At 53.7% G+C, this 23,247-nt stretch overlaps 2 protein-coding genes across 4 annotated transcripts in view; one reads left to right on the plus strand and one right to left on the minus strand.

Annotated features, from left to right (window-relative positions):
* Nucleotides 1-10,198, plus strand: C5H12orf43 (chromosome 5 C12orf43 homolog). 2 transcript variants are annotated; one of them, XM_043901595.1, is made up of 6 exons: nucleotides 1-169; nucleotides 3,769-3,811; nucleotides 4,003-4,101; nucleotides 7,758-7,831; nucleotides 8,384-8,474; nucleotides 8,911-10,198. In XM_043901595.1, exons 1-6 carry the CDS (start codon nucleotides 43-45, stop codon nucleotides 9,248-9,250), a joined length of 774 nt encoding a protein of 257 aa, XP_043757530.1. In that variant the 5' UTR covers nucleotides 1-42; the 3' UTR covers nucleotides 9,251-10,198. The 2 variants fall into 2 exon arrangements, with proteins under 2 accessions (XP_043757530.1, XP_043757532.1); XM_043901597.1 differs by having other exon boundaries at nucleotides 8-169; nucleotides 8,914-10,198.
* Nucleotides 10,140-23,247, minus strand: part of HNF1A (HNF1 homeobox A) — a 20,213-nt gene continuing 7,105 nt past the window's right edge. The window contains exons 2-10 of one of the 2 annotated variants that reach the window (XM_043901594.1): nucleotides 19,318-19,517; nucleotides 17,368-17,554; nucleotides 16,341-16,582; nucleotides 15,325-15,476; nucleotides 15,011-15,212; nucleotides 14,150-14,341; nucleotides 12,975-13,096; nucleotides 12,746-12,890; nucleotides 10,140-11,405 (exon numbers count right to left, since the gene is read on the minus strand). In XM_043901594.1, the coding sequence (XP_043757529.1) occupies nucleotides 11,278-11,405; nucleotides 12,746-12,890; nucleotides 12,975-13,096; nucleotides 14,150-14,341; nucleotides 15,011-15,212; nucleotides 15,325-15,476; nucleotides 16,341-16,582; nucleotides 17,368-17,554; nucleotides 19,318-19,517 (1,570 nt within the window). In that variant the 3' untranslated portion in view covers nucleotides 10,140-11,277. Of the gene's footprint in view, nucleotides 11,406-12,745; nucleotides 13,097-14,149; nucleotides 14,342-15,010; nucleotides 15,213-15,324; nucleotides 15,477-16,340; nucleotides 16,583-17,367; nucleotides 17,555-19,317; nucleotides 19,518-23,247 lie in introns of both variants that reach the window. The other variant, XM_043901593.1, reaches the window with a different exon arrangement.

Raw genomic sequence — 23,247 nt, forward strand, 5'->3', positions numbered from 1 at the left:
AATCCTTTGCGGTGCTTCAAGGTGGCGGCACCCAGTGGCGCCATGAGCGATTTGGAGAGCAGCAGCAGCAGCAGCAGCGATGAAGAGGAGTTGGAACGGTGCCGCGAGGCAGCGATGCCGGCTTGGGGCTTGGAGCAGCGCCCGAGGGGTTCGGAGAAGCCAAGTATCGGTAGGGGACTATATTCGGGGAGTCTGGCCGAAGAGCGTAGTGGTCTTCCCCTGCGGCCTGAGAGGATGGACGGTGAAGAGGGTGTCACCGGGATTCGACTTCTTTCCCTGAGGAGGCTCCACGGCCTGGGTGGGGTTCAGAGTAGGATTCAGAGTCAAAATACGGACAAGGGCAGCGGGACGGGTAGTTCCATTATCCCAGTCAGGGAAACCAAGGCACCAGAGTATCTCTTGACTCTGCCTGCTAGGGTCCATCCTAATTGTTGCACCCTGGGCGGCCCGCCACTCCTCGGAGATGACTGCGACAGCTGGATTCTTGCATCCAGCCTTTCCTTGGCTCCAACGCTTTCTCACTCTCGGGGGCTGCCAGCGAGCTGTGTCCCACACCTCCTTGACCGTGACTCCCTTTGTTGTTCAGTCGCTCAGTCATGTCAGACTCTGCGACCCCACGGATTGCAGCACGCCAGGCTTCCCCATCCTTCACTATCTTTCCTGTCCTTCAGTGACTCCCTAGTGCCCTGGGAATAAATCCCAGACCCCTTAACATAAGGGCACCCATCGGTGGATAGAATGCAGAGGGCCTGTGAATCTGAATGGGAAAAATATTTCATCTCACTTTCGCTGGTCTCTGAAGTTTAACCTCTCTTTCCATCATGCGTGTGAACAACCGTCGTAGTTTTGGCAATACCTGTTTCTTTGTCTTAACAGAAGTCTCAGACTTGCAAATCCCTTTAGTCTTTCAGATATATCAAAAATATTTTATTCACAATAAAATGCTGGGGGAAAAAATCGTTTCCACTCCTCCCTGCTTTAAAATTAAAGTAATTTCGGACTTCCCTTGTGGTCCAGAGGTTAAGAATTCACCTGCCCATGCAGGGCACACGGGTTTCATCCCTGGTCCGGGGAGATCCACCACGCCACAGGGCAACTAAGTCCTGAGCGCTACAACCACAGAGCTGGTAAGCTCTGGAGTCAGTGCTCTGCAACAAGAGAAGCCGGTTTCTGCAATAAGAAAGCAGAGCATGGAAACCAGAGAGTAGCCCCCAGTTGCTGTGACTAGACTGATACAGCCATCAGGCAGCAATGGAAACCCAGCGCAGCCAGAAATTAATTAATTAGTTATTTAAAAACTACAGTAATTTTTAGGCCCATCAGTACATCTCATTTGATACATTAATGAAGAAGCACATGTATTAAAGTATCCCAAATTTTGATTTTTGCTCTTAATGATAACTGAATTTCACTATCACTGGTTTTCTTTGTAATCCCATGTATTGTATTTTTGCACCTAAGAGATTATTCTGAGAAGGATCCATGCTGCCAGAGCAGGCCATGGCAAAGCAAGGTTAACTCCTGCTTTTGTTTAAAAGGACTCACAAGCCCTCGGGACTTCCCTGGTGATCCAGTGGCTAAGACTCCATGCTCCCAACGCAGGGGGCCTTTGTTGGATACCTGGTCAGGGCACTGGACTGCATGTTGCAACTAAGAAGTTCATAGGCCACAGCTAAGGATCCAGAGTGCCGAAACTAACACCCAGCAGACCTGAGTAAATAAATACTTTGTGTAAGAGTTGAAATAATAAGTAAATAAAAGGACTTACAAACCCTTTGGTAATCCATTCCCAGGCTGCCTGTCCCTGTTTGCTTTCCTGCCACACGTTCCACAGCTAGGCTCCACACCATACTATGTCCTCTCATCTGTGGTCACCATAATTCTGCCGTTTTCTTTTTATTTTCTATATGCAGAAATGCCTTTCCATCTCCACCACTCACTCAGTTCAGTTCAGTCACTCAGTGTCCAGCTCTTTGCAACCCCATGGACTGCAGCACACCAGGCTTCTCTGTCTGTCACCAACTCCCAGAACCTACTCAAACTCATGTCCATCAAGTCAGTGATGCCATCCAACCATCTCATCCTCTGTCATCCCCTTCTCTTCCTGCCTTCAATCTTTCCCAGCATCAGGGTCTTTTCCAGTGAGTTGGCTCTTCACATCAGGTGGCCAAAGTGTTGGATTTTCAGCTTCAGCATCAGTCCTTCCAATGAATATTCAGGACTGATTTCCTTTAGGATGAACTGGTTGGAATTCCATGCAGTCCAAGGGACTTTTAAGAGTCTTCTCCAACACCATACTTCAAAAGCATCAGTTCTTCAGCGCTCAGCTTTCTTTATAATCCAACTCTCACATCCATACATGACTACTGGAAAAACCATAGCTTTGACTAGAGGGACCTTTGTTGGCAAAGTAGTGTCTCTGCTTTTTAATATGCTGTCTAAGTTGGTCATAGCTTTTCTTCCAAGGAGCAAGCATCTTTTAATTTCATGGCTGCAGTCACCATCTGTAGTGACTTTGGAGCCGCCAAAAATAAAGTCCTGCCACCACTCACTAGCAGGAAGAATTTGGACAGGGTATTTAAGTCTCACTGTATTTAAATTTCCTCATCTGTAATGTGGGGGTAAAGATAGTACCCACCCTTGTAAGGAGTGGAGATGATGTATCTGCAGTCCTTAGCGCACATTAAAGGCCTAGTAAAGAGCAGCAGTTATGTGGTTGGTCTCTCGTCATGTACTCATTTTCCCCTCCTGTCTGGCTCCCATTTATCCCTTAATACAGCTGAGACACCATCTCTTCAGGAGGACTGGGTTACATGCCTTCTCTCCACCATTGTCATACTTTCTGTGATTCCCTTCATATGTAATGCTTTCCTTTTTTCTACAATTGCTTCTTTACTTATCCTGCCTTTTTTCCTTTCATCCCTCCAACCCCAGTACCTAGAGTCAACTGTGGCTCATACTTGCTTCACAAATATTTATTGAGTGAGAGGTTGCATGATGCGAACTTCACAAGGGCTGGTGTCTGTTCACCATGGTATCCCCAGGGCCTATACCCTGCTCAGCAAAATAATTCTTAAATGAGTGAACTTGCTGGAAAGATGCCTCTAAGGAGTGAGGAGGCTGAGACCCCAGCCAGACTCCCAGTCCAGTGATCAGCATAACTGAGCCCCCTTCGCTTCTCTCTTCCAGAGCACTTAGCACACAGCTAAGCACACAGTGGGCACTCAATAAATGCTGGAATCAAAGTACACTTAGACATGCTCATTCAGCATGGTGATGAAGAGGGGGCTCTGGAGCCAGATAGCCTGGATCCTCATCCTAATTCTTGTCGCTTGTTAGCTGTTTGGATAAGCTATTTAACAGGGCGTCCCCAGGGCCTCAGCAGTAAGGAATCCAACTGCCAATGCGGGAGGCACGGGTTCGACCCCTGGGTCAGGAAGATCCCCTGGAGAAGGAAATGGCAACATTCTTGCTTGGGAAAGCCCATGGACAGAGGAGCCTGTCAGGCTACAGTCCATGGGGTCGCAAACAGACACGACTTAGCAACTGAGCAACAACAAGGTATTTTACATCTCCTTGCCTCAGTTTCCTCTTCTGTACTGGGGGATGGTGACTGCTCCACCTCCACCCCCACTCCCGTTAGTCCCATCAGGTTGTTGGAAAGATTCAACAAGTTACAGGCGTAAATCACATAAAATAGTGCCTAACACACAACAGATGGTATAGTTGTTTCCTCTGTAAATACCTCAGTGTTCATTCTTTCCACAGGTGCTACAAATGCTAAGTTGCCAGCCAACCAGCCAAGCCTCAGGTACTGGGCACTTTGGGTTCAAGTTTCATCTGTTTATTGATGTTGGCCCCTGCCACCTGCCCCCACCCACACCCCATGCACTCCCTGCCAGACCCTGGTATGTCAGGGTGAGCAAGACACGTGTCTTCCCCACTCTCTCGGGGGCAGCCTCTGAACTGACAGGTGGTGAGGTCCTTTCGTATGTGTTGCAGGCACAAGGTGGATGAGCACGAACAAGACGGCAACGAACTTCAGACCACCCCCGAATTCCGAGCCCACATAGCCAAGAAACTGGGAGCCCTGCTGGACAGGTAACAAACACCTACATTCTCTTTTCTTGCCCTCATTCATTCATTTCAGGAGTAATGGCCTCCGAGGCCTGGGAGCTCAGCAGATGTAAGTCGGCGCCATGGTAAGCATAAGGCATCACCCTGCCGTGCAGGTCCTGTCGTTGTCTTTGTTCTCCAGCTGTGGGAAAAGGCTCCCAACTGTGAGAAAAAGCATGTGCCTGCAGTCACGGAGGAGGGAGCAGAGTGGGCTCAACTCCAAGGGCCCAGCTCTTAACCGCTGTGCTCTCCTGCTGCCCCAAGAGGAAGAGGGGACCCCGAGATGCAAGAGCTTATTCCCACCACAAGAGGGCAAGGGACCGGCGGAATTCCTGTTTCTTGAGTGCTTACTGTATGACAGGCGCTGCGAGAATATAATCTGTGAAGATCCAGGTTGGTAGGACTTCCCTGGTGGTCCAGCGGCTAAGACTCCACACTCCCAGTGCAGGAGGTCCAGGTTCAATCCCTGGTCAGGGAACTAGCTCCCACATGGCACAACTGAAGAAAAGATCACGTGTGTCACAAGTAAGATCTAGCACAGCCAAAGAAATACTTTAAAAAAAAAAAGATCCAGATCAGCATTCCTAAAGTAGGTGCCCAGGAACTCAAGTCCAGAGTGTGGTTCTGGGCACCAGGGTTCCAGCGGCAAAGAGAAGGTGGAGAAATGCTGTACTCCGCATACCCACTGTGCCTTGGGAGGTTACTTAATCTTTATAATTTTGTTTATTTGTTTTTGGCCATGCTGGGTCTTCGTTGCTGTGTGGGCTATTCTCTAAGTACACAGGCTTCTCATTGCAGTGGCTTCTCTTGTTACAGAGCAAGGGCTCTAGAGCATGTGGGCTCAGTAGTTGTGGCTCCCAGGCTCTAGAGCACAGGCTCAGTAGTTTTGTGGTGCATGGGCTTAGTTGCTCTGTGGCATGTGGAATCTTCCTGGATCAGGGATCGAATTCATGTCTCCTGCCTTGGCAGGTGGATTCTTTACCACTGAGCCAGCAGGGAAGCCCTGCCCTGGGAGATTTAGATTCTTAGTAGTGTGTTCAAGGCTCTAAGAAGTCCTACAGTACAGAGACCTGTGTAACTTTGTTTAGCCCGGCATTTTCCAAGCATGTTTGGCCACAGTGCCTCTGTTCCATGGATGACCAATGGCGTGGCATAGGACTCGGCCCGGGGCAGGCTGGGCTAGATCCATCCTCACTTGACAAAGTCCTAGCAGGTTTTGAAAGGGAGACTCAGGATGTTTGGGCCATGGTCCTTCAATTTGAAGTAACCATCAAAAAGGACAGATGAGCCCTCCCAAAGTGCACAGCTGCTGCTAATCCCAGACAGAGCTTTGGGCCAGCCCTCAGCTGCCTGCACTCCCACGGCCTTAGTGCCAGTCCCCAACCTGGGAATGTGCTTAATGCATTTAGGAGGGTCAGTTGGCATCTCAATCCGAGGGAGTGGTTTTTCTCAGTGACCGTTCGGCTTCAGGATAACCAGGGCCACCTGGCATTGCCCTGATCCACGACGAACGTTTCCCCAGGTGGAAATCCACCAGGGTGTTGGTCACCCACCATCAGGATAATTCCTGCAGTGTTCCTGTAGTTATTTCTCTCCAAAGAAATGAGTTAGCATGCACACAGTACACACAGCTGTCCTGGGCCAGTATCTTGTGTTTTAAGGGCTTCCCAGGTGGTGCTAGCAGTAAAGACCCCATCTGCTGATGCAGGAGACATAAGAGACATGAGTTCGATCCCTGGATTGGGAAGATCCCCTGGAGAAGGAAATGGCAACCAACTCCAGTATTCTTGCCTGGAAAATCCCATGGACAGAGGAGCCTGATGGGCTACAGTCCATAGGGTCGCACAGAGTCAGACATGACTGACATAGCTGATTCAATCACAAAGAAATGACACCCCAGTTGGTCCCTTGTGTTAGATCGATGTTTCTTATCTTGGCACCATGGACATTTTGGCCCAGATTGTTCATGGTTGTGCAGGGCTGTACTATGCGCTGTAGGAGGGTTAGCAGCGTACTGTGCCTCTACCCACGAGATCCTAGTAACATTGTTCCACCAGCCGTGACAACCAGCTGTGTCTCCAGACATGACCTAATGTCCCTGCTGACTGACATTGAACTACCGGGTTAGATACCCCTGTCAGGGTCAGGACCCTGTTGGCATCGTCTCTGTTCCCTCTCCCCAGACCATGTCCCGTGCAGGATGAGGCCTCTGGCACCTATGCAAGGCAGTTAGGAGAAGTGCCCAGTACATCATTCTGTTGCTGCAAGGACGTTGCTAAGAGCGTTGGTCTCTGCAGTTGCTAGGTGACTGCCTCGCCAGCACTCCCCGAGACCTGCCTCCTGGTCTCGGCAGCTCTCCCCTCTTGGTCTGTGCTAGAGAAAGGGGTCCTGTGGGGCTTGTTGCTGATCTGATTTTTTTGGCTGAGCCAGGTCTTCATTGCTTTGCTCAGGCTTTCTCTAGTTGTGGTGAGCGGGGGCTGCTCTTCACTGAGGTACGAGGGGTTCTCACTGCGGTGGCTTCACTTGTTACGACCACAGGCTCTAGGCTCACGGGCTTCACCTGGCCTCGGTAGTTGCAGCTCGCGGGCCCTGCACAGGCTCAGTAGTTGTGGCTCGTGGGTTTAGTTGCCCCATGGCATGTGGGATCTTCCCGGGCCAGGGATTGAACCTGCATTGGCAGGCTCGGTCTTCACCACTGAGCCACCAGGGAATTCCACTGATTGCTTATCTTACGGCAGTAATCATTGTCATCATCGTTATAGCTGTCGTTTACTGGTTCGCAGCCGGTCTCCATGCTCGGGGATTGGAATCCACTTTCTCATTTGAACCTTGTAACAGCTCTAGGAGGCCGGGAGTCTCATCACTCCTAGTGTTCAGACAGGTAACACAGGTTCAGAGAGATGAAATCCCTTGTTAGTAAGTGACAAAAATCAGAACTTAAAACCCAGGTCTGAAGTCTGAGAAAGGTCAGTAGATTGTAACAAAGTCAGTTTCTCAGTTGTGATCATGGATGTTAGTTACACACAGTGTTACCCGAGGGAGAAACCAGGTGGGGAATACATGGGGTCTCCCCATATTATTTCTTGGCACTGAGTGTCAATATGTATTAACTCAAGCTTTTTAAAAATTAAAAAAAAAAAAGCAAAAACCAAAAAGCAGGTCTGCCCGTTCTAGGAGCTGAACCTCTGAAACGTTCTTTCCTCAACCGGTCATATTTCCCTCTTCATGCTTGCTGCCAGGAAGTTCAGAACGAAACGTGTGCCCTCTGTCTGGCAAGTCTGTCAGGCTTCCTGGCCACACTTCTGGCTCTTTCTGTCCCTCATGCTCTCTTTTCTCTTTGCCTTATTTGAAGTTGCATTCTGTTGTATTGTGAGTATCTTCAAAACTTCTTCAGAACTTTGTGGGATAAAGTAGGGTTTGAACCAGTGAGTCACCGTCGTTTGAGATGAATCGGACTCTTTACCACGTTATGGCTGTGAGTAGGCGTGTTCCCATCAGCCTGGGGGCCCTCTGCCTCTGCGCGTAACATTGCATTACTCTGTCCCCTCCACTTAGCAACAACAAAAAGAAGTTTTAATTAAAAAGAGTTTTCGTTGTTGTTACCCCAAATCTCATCCTAAATCCACTGTCTCTTCCTGTAGCTCCATTACCATCTCAGAAATCATGAAGGAGCCAAGAAAGGCCGAGGTGCAGAGAGGCGCCCTGGAGGATGATGGTGAGCAGCTTGACTGTTGATAACAGCTTTCCTTTATTAAGCCCCTCTTGTGAGTCTGGAGCTACGAAATGCCCTTTTGGCATATTATCTTCCTTCATGCCTGCAGGCCCTGTCTGAGGCAGATGTTATGGTGACCCTGTTCATAGGGGGACCCATGAGGGGAGCTGGGGCCGGGAATGCGGCCACTGGCTCGAGGTGACCCTGAGCAGGAGCGCCTGCCTGCTGCACCCCACAGCCTCTCACACACAAGTCTCTGTCCCCTGCCCAACTCACTCACCACTCTGCAAGCTGCCGTAGGCAGGCAGCTCAGCTGCTGACTCCCAGAAGCTTCTGGGAGACTTGCTGGCTTGACTTGGTGGCCAGAAACCCCTCAAGCATCTGGTGTCCTCGCTGCAGCAGGCAGAAGTGTGCTGCCTCTCATCCTGCGAGGCTCTGCTCTCTGTTAGACAGGAGTGATGCCCTCTGGACCAGGAGCTCTATGAGGGCAGAGGTGGGGCAGCCTCGGCACCTGGGGGCCCCTGGCTGTGCCGACTCCGTCCCCGTGGGTTGCAGGCTTCCGCCTTTTCTTCACATCCATCCCTGGAGGCCCCGAGAAGGAAGCTGCTCCCCAGCCCCGCCGGAAACGGTTGCCTTCCAGCTCCAGGTGAGATAACACGTCCTCTCCTCAGGTTCCCTCATTTTGGCCAGATCCCCCCCCTACCTCCAGCCACAGATAGCCACTCGGACCCCAATCAGGCCTGGACCCAGGAGGAGTCCCGCCAGGTAGCTGGAGACATAGTAGCTCAGTGGGAGGGGGAGAGTTTCCACTGGGGGCTGGATGTTGACTGCCCTCGGAGCACCCATCTCGTGCCCGACACCACACTCCTGGGACATCCTTGTGAGGCCTGGGCTCTGTTAAGATCCCCACTTGATAGGTCAAGACCCTGAGGGTCAGAGAGGTTAAGTCATGAAACGAGGTCACGCAGCCTGGAAGGAGAGAAGCCTGTGTGGGAACCCAGATCTGCCCCCCGGCCAAACCTGAGTTCTCCACATACCCCTGTCCCAAGTCCAACTAATACTTTCCCCGCCCTCCCCGACAGCAGCGATGATGACGACGAGGAGTTACAGCGCTGCCGGGAGGCGGCTGTGTCCGTGTCCGACATCCTCCAAGAGTCCGCCATCCACGGCCCTGTCCCCGTGGAGAAAAAGAAGAAAAGAAAGTTGAAAAAGAAAGCCAAGAAGGAGGACAGCGCTGTTGTGGCCGCTACCACTAGCAGCAAGGCCGCATTCGGGAGGCGGGAAAAGGAGTCTGCCCAGCTCAACGGAGACCAGGCACCCCTTGGGACCAAAAAGAAGAAGCGGAAGAAAAAGGCAAAGAAGGCCAATGAGGCCTCCTCGTCCCCGCCAACAAAGAGCGCTGCTGCCGCGCCCTCAAACTGAGTCCAGTGTGCGGGCTGGGAGCCCACCAGTTCAGGCTTCCCACAGGGACTAGGCCTGTCCGAGCCCCGAGTCCCTTTCCAATGCAAGAACTTGGCTGGTGAGTCCAGGCTCTGCCCGTGACTGGGGCCAGCCCAAGGGTCGGGGCGAAGAAGTAGTCATAGGGTGAGCAGGGCCTGCCCTCCTGTGCTCCCCCTGGGCCACAGCAGACCTGTGATACCAAAACATTCTGTGACCCCAGGAAGAAGGAGATTCTCAGTTACTCAAGGCTGAAGGCCAAGAGCTCCCACCGCCTCAGCCTGGTGCAGGAGACAACCTGAAGAAAATAAGTGGGGTGGGGCCCTGAGGCCCCAGAGCCCCTTGTGTGTCTCCCTCCACACAGACTTCATAAAACACTGTCTAGAAAAGAAAGAGTGAGATCTACTCTGTCCCCACACCTGGTTTTTCAGAATTTTCTGTCTCCACAATGTGAATATGCCATGCGTGATCGTGTCTCTGAGCCAGCCAGATTATGGAAAATAAATTGTCGAGGGAACAGAAATGTAACGGAGGGACCTGGATGCTGCCCCTGAGTCAGTGCTGAACTTGATGAGCATCATGCAGGTGGGGTCCTCCTGCCTACACCCCAGGAAGTGTTCCCACACCCCAACTTCAAGACTGCAGGAAGTGTCACAGCACTCATGGCCTGGGACTCCTGGACCCACATGTTCTGCAAGAAGGAGCAGAAGTTCATGGTGAAGGTGGCATTCTGGCTCTGTGGCCTGGCCTCAGAGATTCGGTGGAGCCAGGAAGACAGAGGTGGGATGTGAGAGTGTGTGTGCCGGCCCCACCCCTCCTCAGGCCCTGAGCCCCCTTCCTCCTGCCCAACCCCACCTACACGACAAGCAGGATGTTCGACACAGTCCATGTTTACTTTACTAAAAGTTAAATAGATGTACAGGCTCGCTCTCAGCTGACTGCAGGCTGCACTGATGCTGGTTCTCCCCTCGCCCCGTCCTCAGTCCAGGATGGAGGTGGTCTACGAGGGCTGGGTTATCTGCAGCAGCCCCCGGGGGGAGATGAGGGCACGTGAGCCCTGGGCTGATACGGCTGCCTTGTTGCTCAGGACCTCAGCCTCCTTGGGGTTGGGGGGGGGCGGCTGGGAACCCCTCCCCTCAGCCAGCTGGCCCTAGCTCCCAGGCGCAACCCCTCCACTGATCTTGCCTCTCTTCTCCCTCTGGGCCCCTCAGCTCTGGCTTCCCCGGCCTTGCTGCTTTCTTAGCTCAGCAGCTTCACTGAGCCGGGAAGGGTCTGCCATCCCAAGGCCTCAGCTTGGCACCAGGCTCCCGCCAGGGGCAGGGGCGACGCCTAGGCCTGCAGGGGTGGAGGCTTTCCAGAGGCAGGATGCCAGGCTGGCCTCAGAAGGTGTGGTGCTCAGGGGGGACAAACGTGGAAGAAAACCGGAGGTCACAGGTCGGGGAGAGGTTTGGCTCCGGATGAGGAAAGCTGGAGAGGCCTGCGTTTCCCCAGGCCCCAGCCCAGAGGAGCCACTCAGGTGAGGCTCAGGTGAGTGGGGGACAGGTAGGTCCAAAGAGGCGTGCGGTTAATAGCAGGGGGGCTGGGTGGAGTGGCCTGATTGGGGCATAGGTGACAGAGTTGGGGCCACAATGACCTATGACCTCTGCCAGCTGCACGGGCTGCTGTCCTGAGAAGTGCGGCTGGCAGTTCCCTGCGGGGTGCAAGGGCTCCCAGCCTCGGGGTGGTTGTGTTCCAAGCGACAGGATTTACCCTGGACAGCAGGGACAGTCCCTCCCAGTGTCCCACCAGGAACAGGCTCTGCTCCCCAGCTCTCCATGGCCCCCACTTGTGCACTGAAGCAACCCTTCTCAGAAGCCCCCGTTTCTGAAGCTGGCAGGATGGGGACAGGGACTGTGGCACAGTTTTCCAGGGATGAGCAGGTGGCCAGTGAGCAGTAAAGGTTTGCAGCTTCAGATGTCCTGGTCACCCCTCCAGCAGACTGTGGAGGCTCCAGGGCCCCTGGGAGGCCATGGTTACTGGGAAGAAGAGGCCATCTGCGTGGAGATGAAGGTCTCGATGACACCGTGGTTGGACGGCAGCAGGTGGCCATGGCCATTGGTGGAGTCGGAGCTCTGGTACAACACCAGGCTGCTGGAGGACACTGTGGAGGCAGAGGAGGTGGCTGGTGCCCGCCACGCCCGGCCCGGCCCCACGCCCCACCACCACCGTCCCTGAGGGTGTTTGGGGTGGGAGAGGAGCACCCCCACCACCTCCTGAGTTTCAGCAGGTTATTAGAACCCCAAAGTCACACCTCAGCTCTCAGGCCTTATTAACCCAGCCAGGCTCCAGGGCCCCCAGGATGTGGCCCCCACAGCCCAGCCCAGTTTAGCGAGTATGTCAGAGGAGCCCTGGTGAACCGGTGTCGTGGTTCGTTTCATGCATCAGCTTTGCTTTTTAGTACCCAGTCATGATCCAAAGCCCAGTCCAGATATCGCCGTGTATTTTGCAGATGTGGTTAACACCTACACCAGTTGATGTTAAGTAGAGGAGATGTCCCTTGACAGTGTGGGTGGGCCTCATCCAATCAGTGGAAGCCTTTAGCGCAAAAGCTGAGGCTTCCCAGAGAAGGAGACTGCAGCGGGGCTTCCTGCCCTGCAGCGTTCAGACTTGCAGAGCCCACGGTTGTATGAACCAATTTCTTAAACGTGTGTGTGTATCCCTATTGGTTCTGTGTCTCAGGAGAACCCTGACGGATTCACACGGTTACTGAATGGACATGGTTGGACCCGGGTCTGGGTCCTGGCCCCACCACCTCCAAGCCCCTCTCCTCCTCGAGTGCTTTCTCATCTGGAAAACAGGGATGCTGCCGCCCACCTCATGGGTCGAGCACAGAGCCTGGACCGCGGAGCCCTCAGGGACTGTCCCTGCAGCCTCCAGGACTGGATGGAGGACCCCAAGACTCACACTTAGCAAGTGGCCACCCCGGGTCTCAGAGCCCAGCAGCCTGACTCCACAGTGCCTGCTCATCACCGTGGCGTTGCGGGCTGCAGACTCAGGTTCTCGGGGGATGGAAATGCAGGGTTCGGGTGGGACGTGGCAGGCTTTGTGGTTGCTACGGGGGAACATGAGTCCTTCTGACTTCCCAGGAGAAGCCAGAAATGTGTGAAAGCTCTTAATTTTTAAACTGTTGGCAACAGATTCAAAAAACGCTAAATGCTGAGCCAGAGCAGCACGTCCACGAGTCACTTCTGGCGCCCCCAGCAAGCCTTTCCCACGCCTCCTGATTCCACCCTACTTCGGGTTAGCTTCTTCCTCAACCGAGTTAACAGATGTTCCAGTGAGACAGGCCCGCTTCCTGTGGTTTCACACCCCTCTCGTCTCACTTTAGGGGAGCACCGGTACCCCCTCGCATGTCCACCCCTCCCCCCCACCCGCCACGTCCACCTCCCTCCTCAGCTGTGGGGACAGTGAGAAGGGGTGGTGCGGGGCAAGGGGGCTCACCGGTGGGGCTGGCGCTGAGCCGATGGGTGGGCTGCAGCTGCTGGATGCCAGCAGGGTCCTGGCCAGGAATGTGGATGGTGGTGGCCTGAGACACCGGCGTGTGAAGCCCGGACTCGCTGGAGGCCTCAGCATCTGAGGTAAAGACCTGGCGGAAGAGCAGCTCCTGAGCCCCCCCGAGATGGGCACTGGGGCAGGGCCCGTGGGCGGGCGGGGCCGGCCCGGGCCTTACCTGCTTGGTGGGCGTGAGGCTGGCCAGGGCGCTCAAGTTGGTGGTGTCGGTGATGAGCATGGTCTGCGGAAGCAGGCCCGTGTGGGTGTACTGGGCCACCTCGGGCTTGTGACTGTAGAGGGCTGGCCAGGAGGGAGGAGAGAGGAGGGCACAGACATGGCACCTGGGTCCGGCTGGGCTCCTCCCACGAGGGGCCTCAAGGCAGGGGTGTGGGCCTGGTGAGCCCCCCAGTAGGGCAGTGGCCCGCGACTCAGGGCTGATTTCTAAAAACGGGGGGCTCCAGATAGAAGAGATGGGCGCTGTCCCCAACCGCAGGGGCCCGTTCTGCCTGTCTTGTGGGGAGGAGCCTGGGGGAGGCGGGGAGCCCAAGCCCACCCCCACGGTCACCTGGAGAGTGCAGGTGTGGAAGGGGCCCAGAGATGCAGGTGCTGACGGGGTGCTCGGTACCGGTCCCGGAGGGAAGGGTCGGCGCCCAGGTGAGGGGGCCGCATCTTATCCCCCACCTCCAGGACGCCCTCTACAGTGTAACCCAGCATTTCATCTGCAGCCCCAGCCCCCGCAAAACACACAGACACCAGCAGAAAAGCGACACAAATCACCTATGCTCACATGGACTCAGATAAAAACACAGCCACCCACATACACACATAAATGGTGCCCTCCACCACACGCACACAGAGGTTCAGGTCCACAAATCCCTCATCCAAGAGTCCAATTTCCAGAAAAGTCTGAAAACCAACAGGTGTTATCAGGTTGGTACTAGAGCTCATCTGGTGGCGAAGTCGGTCCTGAGCCTATTAACCCTGCTTCATGGAATTCTCCCTTTGGCTGCAGAAACCGTGGTGTTTGATGAAGGGGTGTTGGACCAAGCCTTGCTGGGAGTGTTGTATGTCCTCATGGTGTATGTAGCATATCACCTTTCTAAAAGCTGAGAGGTACCGTACCCATGGCCCCAAGGGCACACGTGGGTGTGTACACATGACCACATGGATTCACACCCTGAAATGTATTCAGCCCACAGACGTGCATCTGAGCACCCCCGCAGTCCCCGTCACAGAAGCACTCACACTTCTCTGAGTATCAGACACACACACAGACCACAGCACCTGCCACGCCGCCCCTTCCCCTGGGTTCCCACCACCCCACCCCCCAGCAGGGGGCCAAGGGGTGCTCACCGTGGGGGCTCTGCAGCTGGGCCATGGTGGCCATGAAGGGGCTCTGGGCCACGTGGCTTTGCACAGAGGGCATGAGTGGCTGCTGGTAGGAAGGGTGCAGCGGCTGCGAGAACTGGACGGGCTGCAGGGTGGTCAGGCTGCTGCCCATGCTGTTGATGACCGGCACGCTCTGTGCCTGCGTGGAGGTCAGGCCTGGAGTGGTGGGAGGGGCAGGGGTCGGCCAGGCCTCTGGCCACCTCCTCGGCGTCCCCAGGCCCAGCCCAGACCCCCAGGGGCACCTTCCCTCCCTCCCAGATCCCGTGGGTTGGAGGAGGGGACGAGGTAATCCAGAAAAAGCCTTGCACTGCGTTAAGGTTCTGGCAAATGACTCCCCCTCTCTGAGCTGCTAGCCCACTATAAGGGCAGGGAGTGTGTCAAAGAGGGTTCCCTGGTGCCCTGGGGTTCCACGGCAATGCAAAGGCCCTGGGGCCTAACTCTCGGTACCCCTTCCCCCGCAACTCCTTATCTGTCATATATTGAGCTTCTGCATAATAGTTCTGTGAATAGTCTTTCTGAGCTTTAAAAAAAAAAACTAAAACCTAGAAAATGTCAGTTCCCCCTTACGCTGCCCTGTTTTCCAGTAGCTGTTTCACCATCTCAGGTACTGTGTAACTTATGTTTTACGTTTATCGTCTGCCTCCCCCACTTGGGTGACTGAGTTCTGGGGCTCTTTGGTTCACTTGTGTATCACTGGCGGAGCATGGGGCAGGCACTCAATAAATCTATGAATGAATGAGTCCCAGTGGCTCTCCCCATTCCTGGATTCAGCAGGAACCCCCGTGAGCCCCTCACCTAGACAGACCTCCAGCCCCACCAGCTTACCAATGACCAGGGTGGAGGCTCCCGTGTTGGTGAACGTGGGGCCCAGGGAGGTAGGCTCTCCAGGCCCAATGGCCATGACCCCGGGAAGCGAGGCCATGATGAGATTCTGAGGCTGCTGGCTGAGGCCTGGGGATGTCTGCTCCAAGCTGTGCAGTGCTGTCAGGGTGCTGACCGGGGGCAGGGGGCCCCCAGTGGCTGAGACCTTGGAGGGGAAGCCAGACTGAGTCAGGGCGGGGCCCCACCCTGCCTCCCTGGGGACTGCCCCAGACTCTCCCAGCCAAAGGGAGATGGGGGGAGGGCGGGGGGACACTCACCAGCTTGGCCTCTGTGCTCAGCAGACTGTGACTGGGCTCCAGGCCGGTGGGAGACACTTGATGCAGGGGTGCAGACACCGTCACCAAGGGACCGCCGCTGCTGGAGGGCACTTCCGCCCCCTCACTGGTGGCAGGCTGTCCATAGCGCACGCCTGGAATGGGAGCAGTGTCCAGCTTCAGCGCCCCACTTCCCTGCCCGTGTCCACAGCCCCCAACACCCCAAACTGTATTGGCTTGCTCGGGCCACTCACACCATCTTTCTCTATGCAGCCAGCAGATTCTGCTGGAGTATCCACTTCCTGCCAGCCCCTGTGCTGGCTGCTTGTTCAACCCCTTGAACACAAGCTTTGTGTTTTATTAGCTCTGTGGCCCCCACTGCCCAGGGCTGCACTGGACATGCAGTTGGTGCTCAATGAAAGACAACAGAGCCAAAATGAACTGAGGCTAATGAAATTAAACTGAGGCAAGCTTGAATAGAATGAATCGGAATTAGTTGAATGAAACTGATCAAGCTGAATCACACCCAAAATGAGCTGAGATTGATTGAGTCAAACGGGATCACATCGCATTGGACTGAAATTGAACTGAGCGATACGAGATTAACTGAATTTCCTTGAAATACATTTAGTTAAACTGATCAGTTGGGAATGGGACTGGACCAAACTGTATAAATTTAAATGAAACTCAGATTATAGTGAGTTGAACTGGATTGAGTTGAATTGAACTGAGCTGAAAGGAATTGAGTTGGCTTGATCAGGAATGAATTGCAGTAACCAAAATCCAGTGGGGTTGGAGTGAATGCAGTGGACAGAAGAGAGGGCAGTGGGTGGAGCTGAGTGGTCAGAGGAGTGGAGAGGGGTGGGGTGGATAGGGCAGTGTGAATAGCGTTGGAGCCGTAATAAGATACTAAGTGGTTTGCGGGGCTGCTGCCCCTGGGGCGGTGCTCCCCAGCTCTTCCACTTACCCCCATACTTGCTTTGCCCACTACCCAGTCCCCCTGCCCACATGGCACTCACCGTGGACCTTACTGGGTGAGAGGGCGGGCGGGGGCAGGCCAGGGGAGCTGTGGGCAGGCAGCACGGGGCTGGGACCTGGCCCCGGTGGCGGCCCGCTGTACGTGTCCATGGCCAGCTTGTGCCTAAAGGCTTCCTCCTTGCGGCGATTGGCAAACCAGTTGTAGACACGCACCTCTGTGACGAGGTTGGAGCCCAGCCCCTGGGCCTGCGACGGCGACACCCCTCTCTGGATGCACTCCGCCCTGCAGAGATGGGCACAGTGAGCCTCCTGGGGCTGGGGGAGGGCTCTGAGAACCAGGGCTCTTCCTGAGCGTCTGCTGCAGCTGACAGACCTGGCTTCTGAGCCCAATCTGCTCTGCGATCTTGAGCAAACGGCTTAGCCTCTCTTAAGTCTCTTCATATAGAGTGAGCACAGTAAGTGGCGAGTGAGTGAGACGAGCAGCCCCACTCAGGGGCGCTTGGGTAGGCGGGGCAGCAGTTCCTAACCATTTTGGCACCAGGAACCAGTTTAATGGAAGACAATTTTTCCATGGGCTGGGGAGCGGGGAATGGTTTTGGGGTGATTTAAATGCATTTATTGTGCACTCTGTTTCTGCTGGGGCTTCCCTCTGCCTGCAATGCAGGAGACCCAGGTTCAATCCCTAGGTCAGGAAGATCCCCTATAGAAGGGAATGGCTACCATTCCAGTGTTCTTGCCTGGAGAATTCCATGGACAGAGGAGCCTGGCAGGCTATAGTCCATGGGGTCACAAAAAGTCGGACACAACTGAGTGACTAACACTTGTTTCTATTACTATTACATCAGCTCCACATCACATCATCAGGCATTAGATTTGGAGGTTGGGGACCCCTGGGTGGAGGGTGAGTGCCAGAAATAGAGCTAGGTTTCAGAGCTGAGAACTCCTGGGCCAACAGCAGGAGCTCTCAAAACCAGAGGAGACTCCCTCAGGATCCAGAGCCCTCCTTAGCTTCCCCAGCCTCTCCCCAGCCCAGACCCAACCAGCCCTGCTGACTGCCAACCATTCTACCTGTTGCACTCTTCCACCAGTGCCTCCCGCTCCTCCTTGCTGGGGTTCTTCTGCCTCTCGTAGGCCTGGAACAGGATCTGCTGGGATGCTGGGCCCCATTTGAAACGGTTTCTGCGCCCTTTCTTGGTTGGTAGCTCATCTCCCGCAGGCTCTTCAATCAGCCCACCCTGGCCAGCGTGGGTGAACTCTGTGGGCACAGAGAGCCATGAGCAGGACACTGGCCAGTCCTACCTTCCCGAATCAGCCTGAGCATGCCTCTGCTTGTTTCTCATTCCTAAGGTGCTGAGCCAGAGGAGCTTACAGCTCAAACCCCGAAATCGCCTAATCCAGTGATGACAAACACACAGCCCACATGTCACTCCTTGCCTCACCTGTGTCCAAGGCAGACATCACTAATCAACCCCTGCACACTTTTCTCCTGGGCCAAGATATAATCTCACAGTCCTCAATACAAGGCTCCAGGTAAGCATCACCTTTTATTCACATTTGACACATATGCCATCCCATTTTACAGATGATGTAACTGAGGGTCAGGGAGGTTAAATATTTTTCCAGGGCCACACAGTAGACAGAAACCTGAACTTGTATCTCCTGAGTAGATTCAAGAGTTATTTTCAACATTCTAGACTTGAAAATCAAGCTTAAAGTACAAGTATTAGCCAGGAGAGAAGAGACCCAGCCACTTTCTCAGCTGATTCTTTGGTAGGAGGCCAGTTAATGGCACCTCCAAATAACAGGATAGCTAGCTGCCCTTCAAACAGCAGGGGAAATATATATGTGTACATATATATATATATAGTATATGGCAGTTAATGGCATCTCCAAATAACAGAATAGCTAGCTTCCCTTCAAACAGCAGGGGAAATATATATATATATAGTATATGGCCCATGTATGCACAGGGGTCATCCTTGGTGGCTCAGTGTTCACCATATTCTTGCCTGGGAAGCCCCATGGACAGAGGAGCCTGGAGGGCTACAGTCCATGGGGTCGCAAAAGTCGGACACGACTGAGTGACTCAACAGCATTAGTATATGCATATAATACCTCTGGAAGGATCTGTATGAGACTAGGAATGCCTGTGGCTGCTTTAGGAGAAGACACCTAATTTTTATTGTAAAATCTTTCTTCTGTTTTTTTTAAACTAAGTATGAGTATTGCCTTAAAAAAAAAAAACTGGATAGTTATAAAAGAAACATCAAAAAAACATCTTTTTTACACTTAGGCTCAAAAGTGTGGAAGTGCACCAGGGATTCTGTGGGGTATGAAGTTCAGGTGGTAAAACCCACCATGAGCTGAATGAGAACGCTCCTAGCTGTCCCCAGGTTTGCAGCAGAGGGTTCCCTGAGCGTGCACCTCGCCTCTGAGCCTTCACCGCTGCTGTTCCTTCTGCCTGGAACACCCTTCCCTGCATCTTCAGGGGTCGAAATTCAACTGACACTTCAAGACTGAGTCGAGAGGTCATGCTCCTTGTGTGACCCCTCCTGATGCCCCTGCCTCCCTGAGGAAGAGGAGCTGCTCCTCTGCAAGCTTAACACTTGGAAACGTTCCCTGTGGTGTTCTCTGCTGGGCCTGGCACATGGTGCGTGTTCCAGAAACGCTGGCTCTCATTGGCGTTACCACATTTTAATTCTTGTCTCACCGAATCATGCGGATTTGTCCTCCGGCTTCCCCTCCGCACGGGACGCTCTTAGAACGCAGGGACCCCATTCATCCATCTCTCGATGCCCAGGATCAACCCTCTTCCCCTCCCCCAGAGCGCCTCCGGCAGAACAGGTGATACACGCTGGTTGAATCCCAACCCCCACCCCCACCCCACCTGCTCCTCGACTTTGTCCCTCTGCCTATCCGAGGAGTGGGGAGGGGGCGAGACTTCCAGCCCCCGCCCTCGAGCTGCAGGGAGTCCCAGGCCCTGCCGGGAAGACGGGGCTGGTGCCGGTCATTACTTACGCTGGGCCACCTCTCGCTGCTTGCGGACGTACCAGGTGTAGAGGGCGGCTCGCTTCTGCGTCTTCATGGGCGTGCCCTTGTTGAGGTGCTGGGACAGGTGCGACTGGTTGAGGCCGGTGGTGTCGACCACCTCCCGCTGCGGGATGTTGTGCTGCTGCAGGTAGGACTTGACCATCTTGGCCACGCGCCACGGGTCCTCCCTGGGGGAAGGATGGTCTGCTGAGCCATGGGCGGGTGCTGGGAGCCCTGTCCACCCAGGAGGCGGGGATGGCGGATGGAGGCCGGTGTGGAGCCCAGGGGCCTGTGGCCCGACTCAGGGACGGGGAGGTATGGGCGCTCAAGTCAGGACACAAGGGCATGGGGCAGAGACTCGCAGACACATACACGTGGCAGACGTGTAGACACAGGCCCCAACCAGCCCTGCACACACACAGGGACAGATAAAGGTTTAGAAACACACAGGGACACACGGACACACACGTGGACTTAAACAGGCTCCCCCTGGAAGCTACACAGGTCCATGGGGAGGATCCTAACCTTTGTGCCTCCGTTAAAGACCCCTCCTCATTCTACCTAGAAATGTTATTTGTGACTGTGTCTTATCCACTGAGAGACTGTAAACACCTGGAGGGCAGGAACTGTCTGGTTCTCAGCACCCAACATAGGCCTGACATAGACTATGCCCTTGGTGGCTGCATGAATGAATGAGTGTATGTGTATATGGAGGGATGTATGGATGGATGCATGGATAGGTAATGGGATGGCCAATGGATTGATGGTGGGTGGTGGGTGAAAGGATGGATGGATGGATAAATGGGATGGTTGATGGGTAGATGGTAGATAAACGGACAGATAGGTGGGTATATGGATGGACAGATGGTAGGGTAGATGGGTGGATAAGTGGATAAAAGCATGGATGGATGGATGGATGGATAGGTAATGGATGATCAATGGATTGATGATGGTGGATGGCAAGTGAGAGGATGGCTGATGGATGAAGCAATATGATGGTTGATGGGTAGATGGTAGATGGATGGATGAATAGATGGTAAGTTAGATAGACAGATGAGCAGTTGAAAGTGTGGATGGATAGGTGGGTGGGTGGGTGGATGTATAGATGAGAGTGATCTACTGGAAAAAATTGAATCTGCCAAGAAGGCAAGAAACATGATTCTCCCACTTGACAGCCAGGGTCACTGAGGCTCAAAGCACTGCGTCACATGTATCTCTTGCCCAAGGTCATGGGGTCAGCCCAGCAGAGTCCCACCCCAGCTCAAGGGATTTAGTTCTAAGTCAACTTATCTGGCAAAAATTACATAGTGTCAGAATGCCTTCTGAAAATCTGCACTAAACCCTAGACTGTGGCGTGGCCAGTCTCCGCACAGCCCTGAGACAGATGGCGAGTTTTTCAACAGAGTCGCAGGGTTATGGGCTGGCATCCCAAGAACTTCTTGTAAGAAAAAATGTACATAGTTCTGTCACTGGAGGGATTCAAGGGACCTGAGGCCACTGTGGCTCAGCCTCCTGTCCTCTGCTCACTGTGAGGAACAGAAAGGGTCAGGCTGCCTGTACGATATAAATTCTTCTCTCTCCCTCTCCTGCTCTGTCTCAGCCTTCCTCTCTTCCCTTCATCCTCTCTTGAGTTTCTGTTACATCAGGTGTCAGATACAACCGTGCTGAGAGAGGCAGAACAGGGATTTGAACCCAGGTCTGTGCGATCCCAAGCCTGTGTTCCCACTGCCTGGTCACAGCGGTTTGCTTTTAGAAATCAGAGGCTTCCAGTACTGGCACGTGTGATGAACGGCGTGTGCAGGAGGTGACATGTTGCCAAAGATTGGAAACAACCTAATAAATGTCCAGCAAAAGGACACTGATCAACCCCTTCGTGGTGCCTCCCTCCAGTGCAGCCATAGAAACCCACTGAGAAAGCGCTGCATAAGCCCAGCTGGGACAATTTATCTGGTACATCTGCTGTGTGGGGCCTTCCCTGATGGTCCAGTGGTAAAGGATCCACCTGCCAATACAGGAGAAACAGGTTCGATCCCTGGTCCTGGAAGGTCCCACATGCCTCAGGGCAATCGAGCCCATCCGCCACAACTACTGAGCCTGTGCTCCAGAGCCCCGGGGCCGCAACTCCCGAGCCCCGGTGCCCCAGCTACTAAAGCCCATGTGCCCTGGAGCCCATGCTCCCCAACAAGAGCAGCCACCACTATAAGCCCACTGCAACTAGAGAGGAGCCCCCACTCGTTGCAACTAGAGAAAAGTCCACACAGCCACAAAGACCCAGCACAGTCAAAAAATAAACAAAACTATATATTAAAAAAAATAAACGAAGATAAAATTTAAAGTGGGACAGGGACTTCCCTGGTGGTCCAGTGGTTAAGACACTGCTCCCTAGGCAGGGGGCCCAGGTCAGGGAACTAGATCCTATGTGCCTCTGCTAAGAGCCCGCATGAGGCAAAAAAGCTCTTGCATGCCGCAGGTAAGACCCGGTACAGGCAAATTAAAAAAAAATTTTTTAAGTGGGATAAAAGAAGATTTCTACATATTTGCTTGTGTTCACGTAAAATACCAGAAGGATACAGAATGAACTGGAGACACTGCTTGGATGCTAGGGACAGGGCGGGGCGGGGGGGCTTTTCTCTGTTACTCCTCCGCGCTTTGTAAATTATATGATACAGGATCATGTATCATAGATAGCAATATCATATATTGATAATATACTACATAGATCATGTTTAAAACTGAATTGTGAAAAAAAAAAAATCTAAAAGCAAATTAACCCCGCCCCCAGCACTCTAAAGCCCGCCCCGCACTACCTTCTCCCCTGGCCCTTTTTCCTCCAAGAACCAGTCTCACCTGCCCCCCTGATGGTGACTTTCTGAGACGCAAGGGCACAGAGACTTTCATCCTCATTGGCCCTCTGACTTTCTCCTTTTTTATCAGCAGTTCCCATACAGGAAGGGAAGATAGGGACAGACGCAGTTAAAACAATCAGCAGTCAGTTCAGCAAAGTCCCCTTCGTGTAAACACGGTAGCCGGGAGAATGCACATTTTTGAGTATTCACAAGGAGCCGGGCACTGTGCTAAGGGCTGGTCATTTAAAGCTTAACCCTAGGAGGTAGGTGCTACTTGTCCGCTCATTTCACAGGTGAGAAAACTGAGGCTCAGAGAGGTGCATACTTGTCCGAGGGGACCTCACTGGGACTCAGGACTATTTGGCTTTGCCTGAACCCCTGACATCTGCCTGAGCCCTGTCTCCCTGCTTTCAGGGGCCCTTAGAAGCCTCTCCTCCCCACCACCCACCCCCCTCCACCAGCTCCCCAGATGCCAGTCAGTCCTGGGAGGGAAGGGCAGGACAAAGTCCAGCCTTGCGCTCCACGGCAAACATGTTTATCTGATTCCAGGTCTGGGCTGCCCATGGCCTCCCTCCTCCCCCAACTGCAGTCATCCCCCTCCTGAGAGAGAGGTCCTCCCTCCCTCCCTCCCTGTCTTCCTTCAGCAGCGCCTCTTTGGGCTCAAACTAAAGATCTGCTGTCTCTCCCTGTCCATCTGACCCTATGTGTCTCTGTCTGCCTGTCATTGTTTCACACACTTTCTCTTTCTCTCTGTTTTCTGCTTTCTCCACCTCCACAAAACACACACACACACACACACAGTCTCCAAGAACGTGGCTCTTTTCATGACATTTTCCCCAAGGCAGAATTAGGAGGCCAGGTCTCCAGGCATCTCCTGCTTTCACTCTGATGGGTTTGAGTCAAACCAATCCCCGGTTCGAATCCCACCACTGTGATCTCACACCCGTCATGTACATGCCTCTCATCTGCCCTGTAACAGGATGACAGATCACTCCTGCCTCCCAGTTGTTTGTTGGGAGAACTGGCTGAGTTTCTAGGAGGGGTGAAACTCATCCCTAGAGTTTGATGATGA

This window comes from Cervus elaphus, chromosome 5 (genome assembly GCF_910594005.1).
Source record: "Cervus elaphus chromosome 5, mCerEla1.1, whole genome shotgun sequence".
Lineage (NCBI taxonomy): Eukaryota > Metazoa > Chordata > Mammalia > Artiodactyla > Cervidae > Cervus > Cervus elaphus.

What these genes read in the sequence shown, in the direction of transcription:
- C5H12orf43 (XM_043901595.1), top strand. Translation starts at nt 43, where the DNA reads ATGAGCGATTTGGAGAGCAGCAGCAGCAGCAGCAGCGATGAAGAGGAG. An exon ending in CTGGGAGCCCTGCTGGACAG is followed by an intron (nt 4,102 to 7,757) that starts GTAACAAACACC and finishes CTCTTCCTGTAG; the next exon opens with CTCCATTACCATCTCAGAAA. An exon ending in CGGTTGCCTTCCAGCTCCAG is followed by an intron (nt 8,475 to 8,910) that starts GTGAGATAACAC and finishes CCTCCCCGACAG; the next exon opens with CAGCGATGATGACGACGAGG.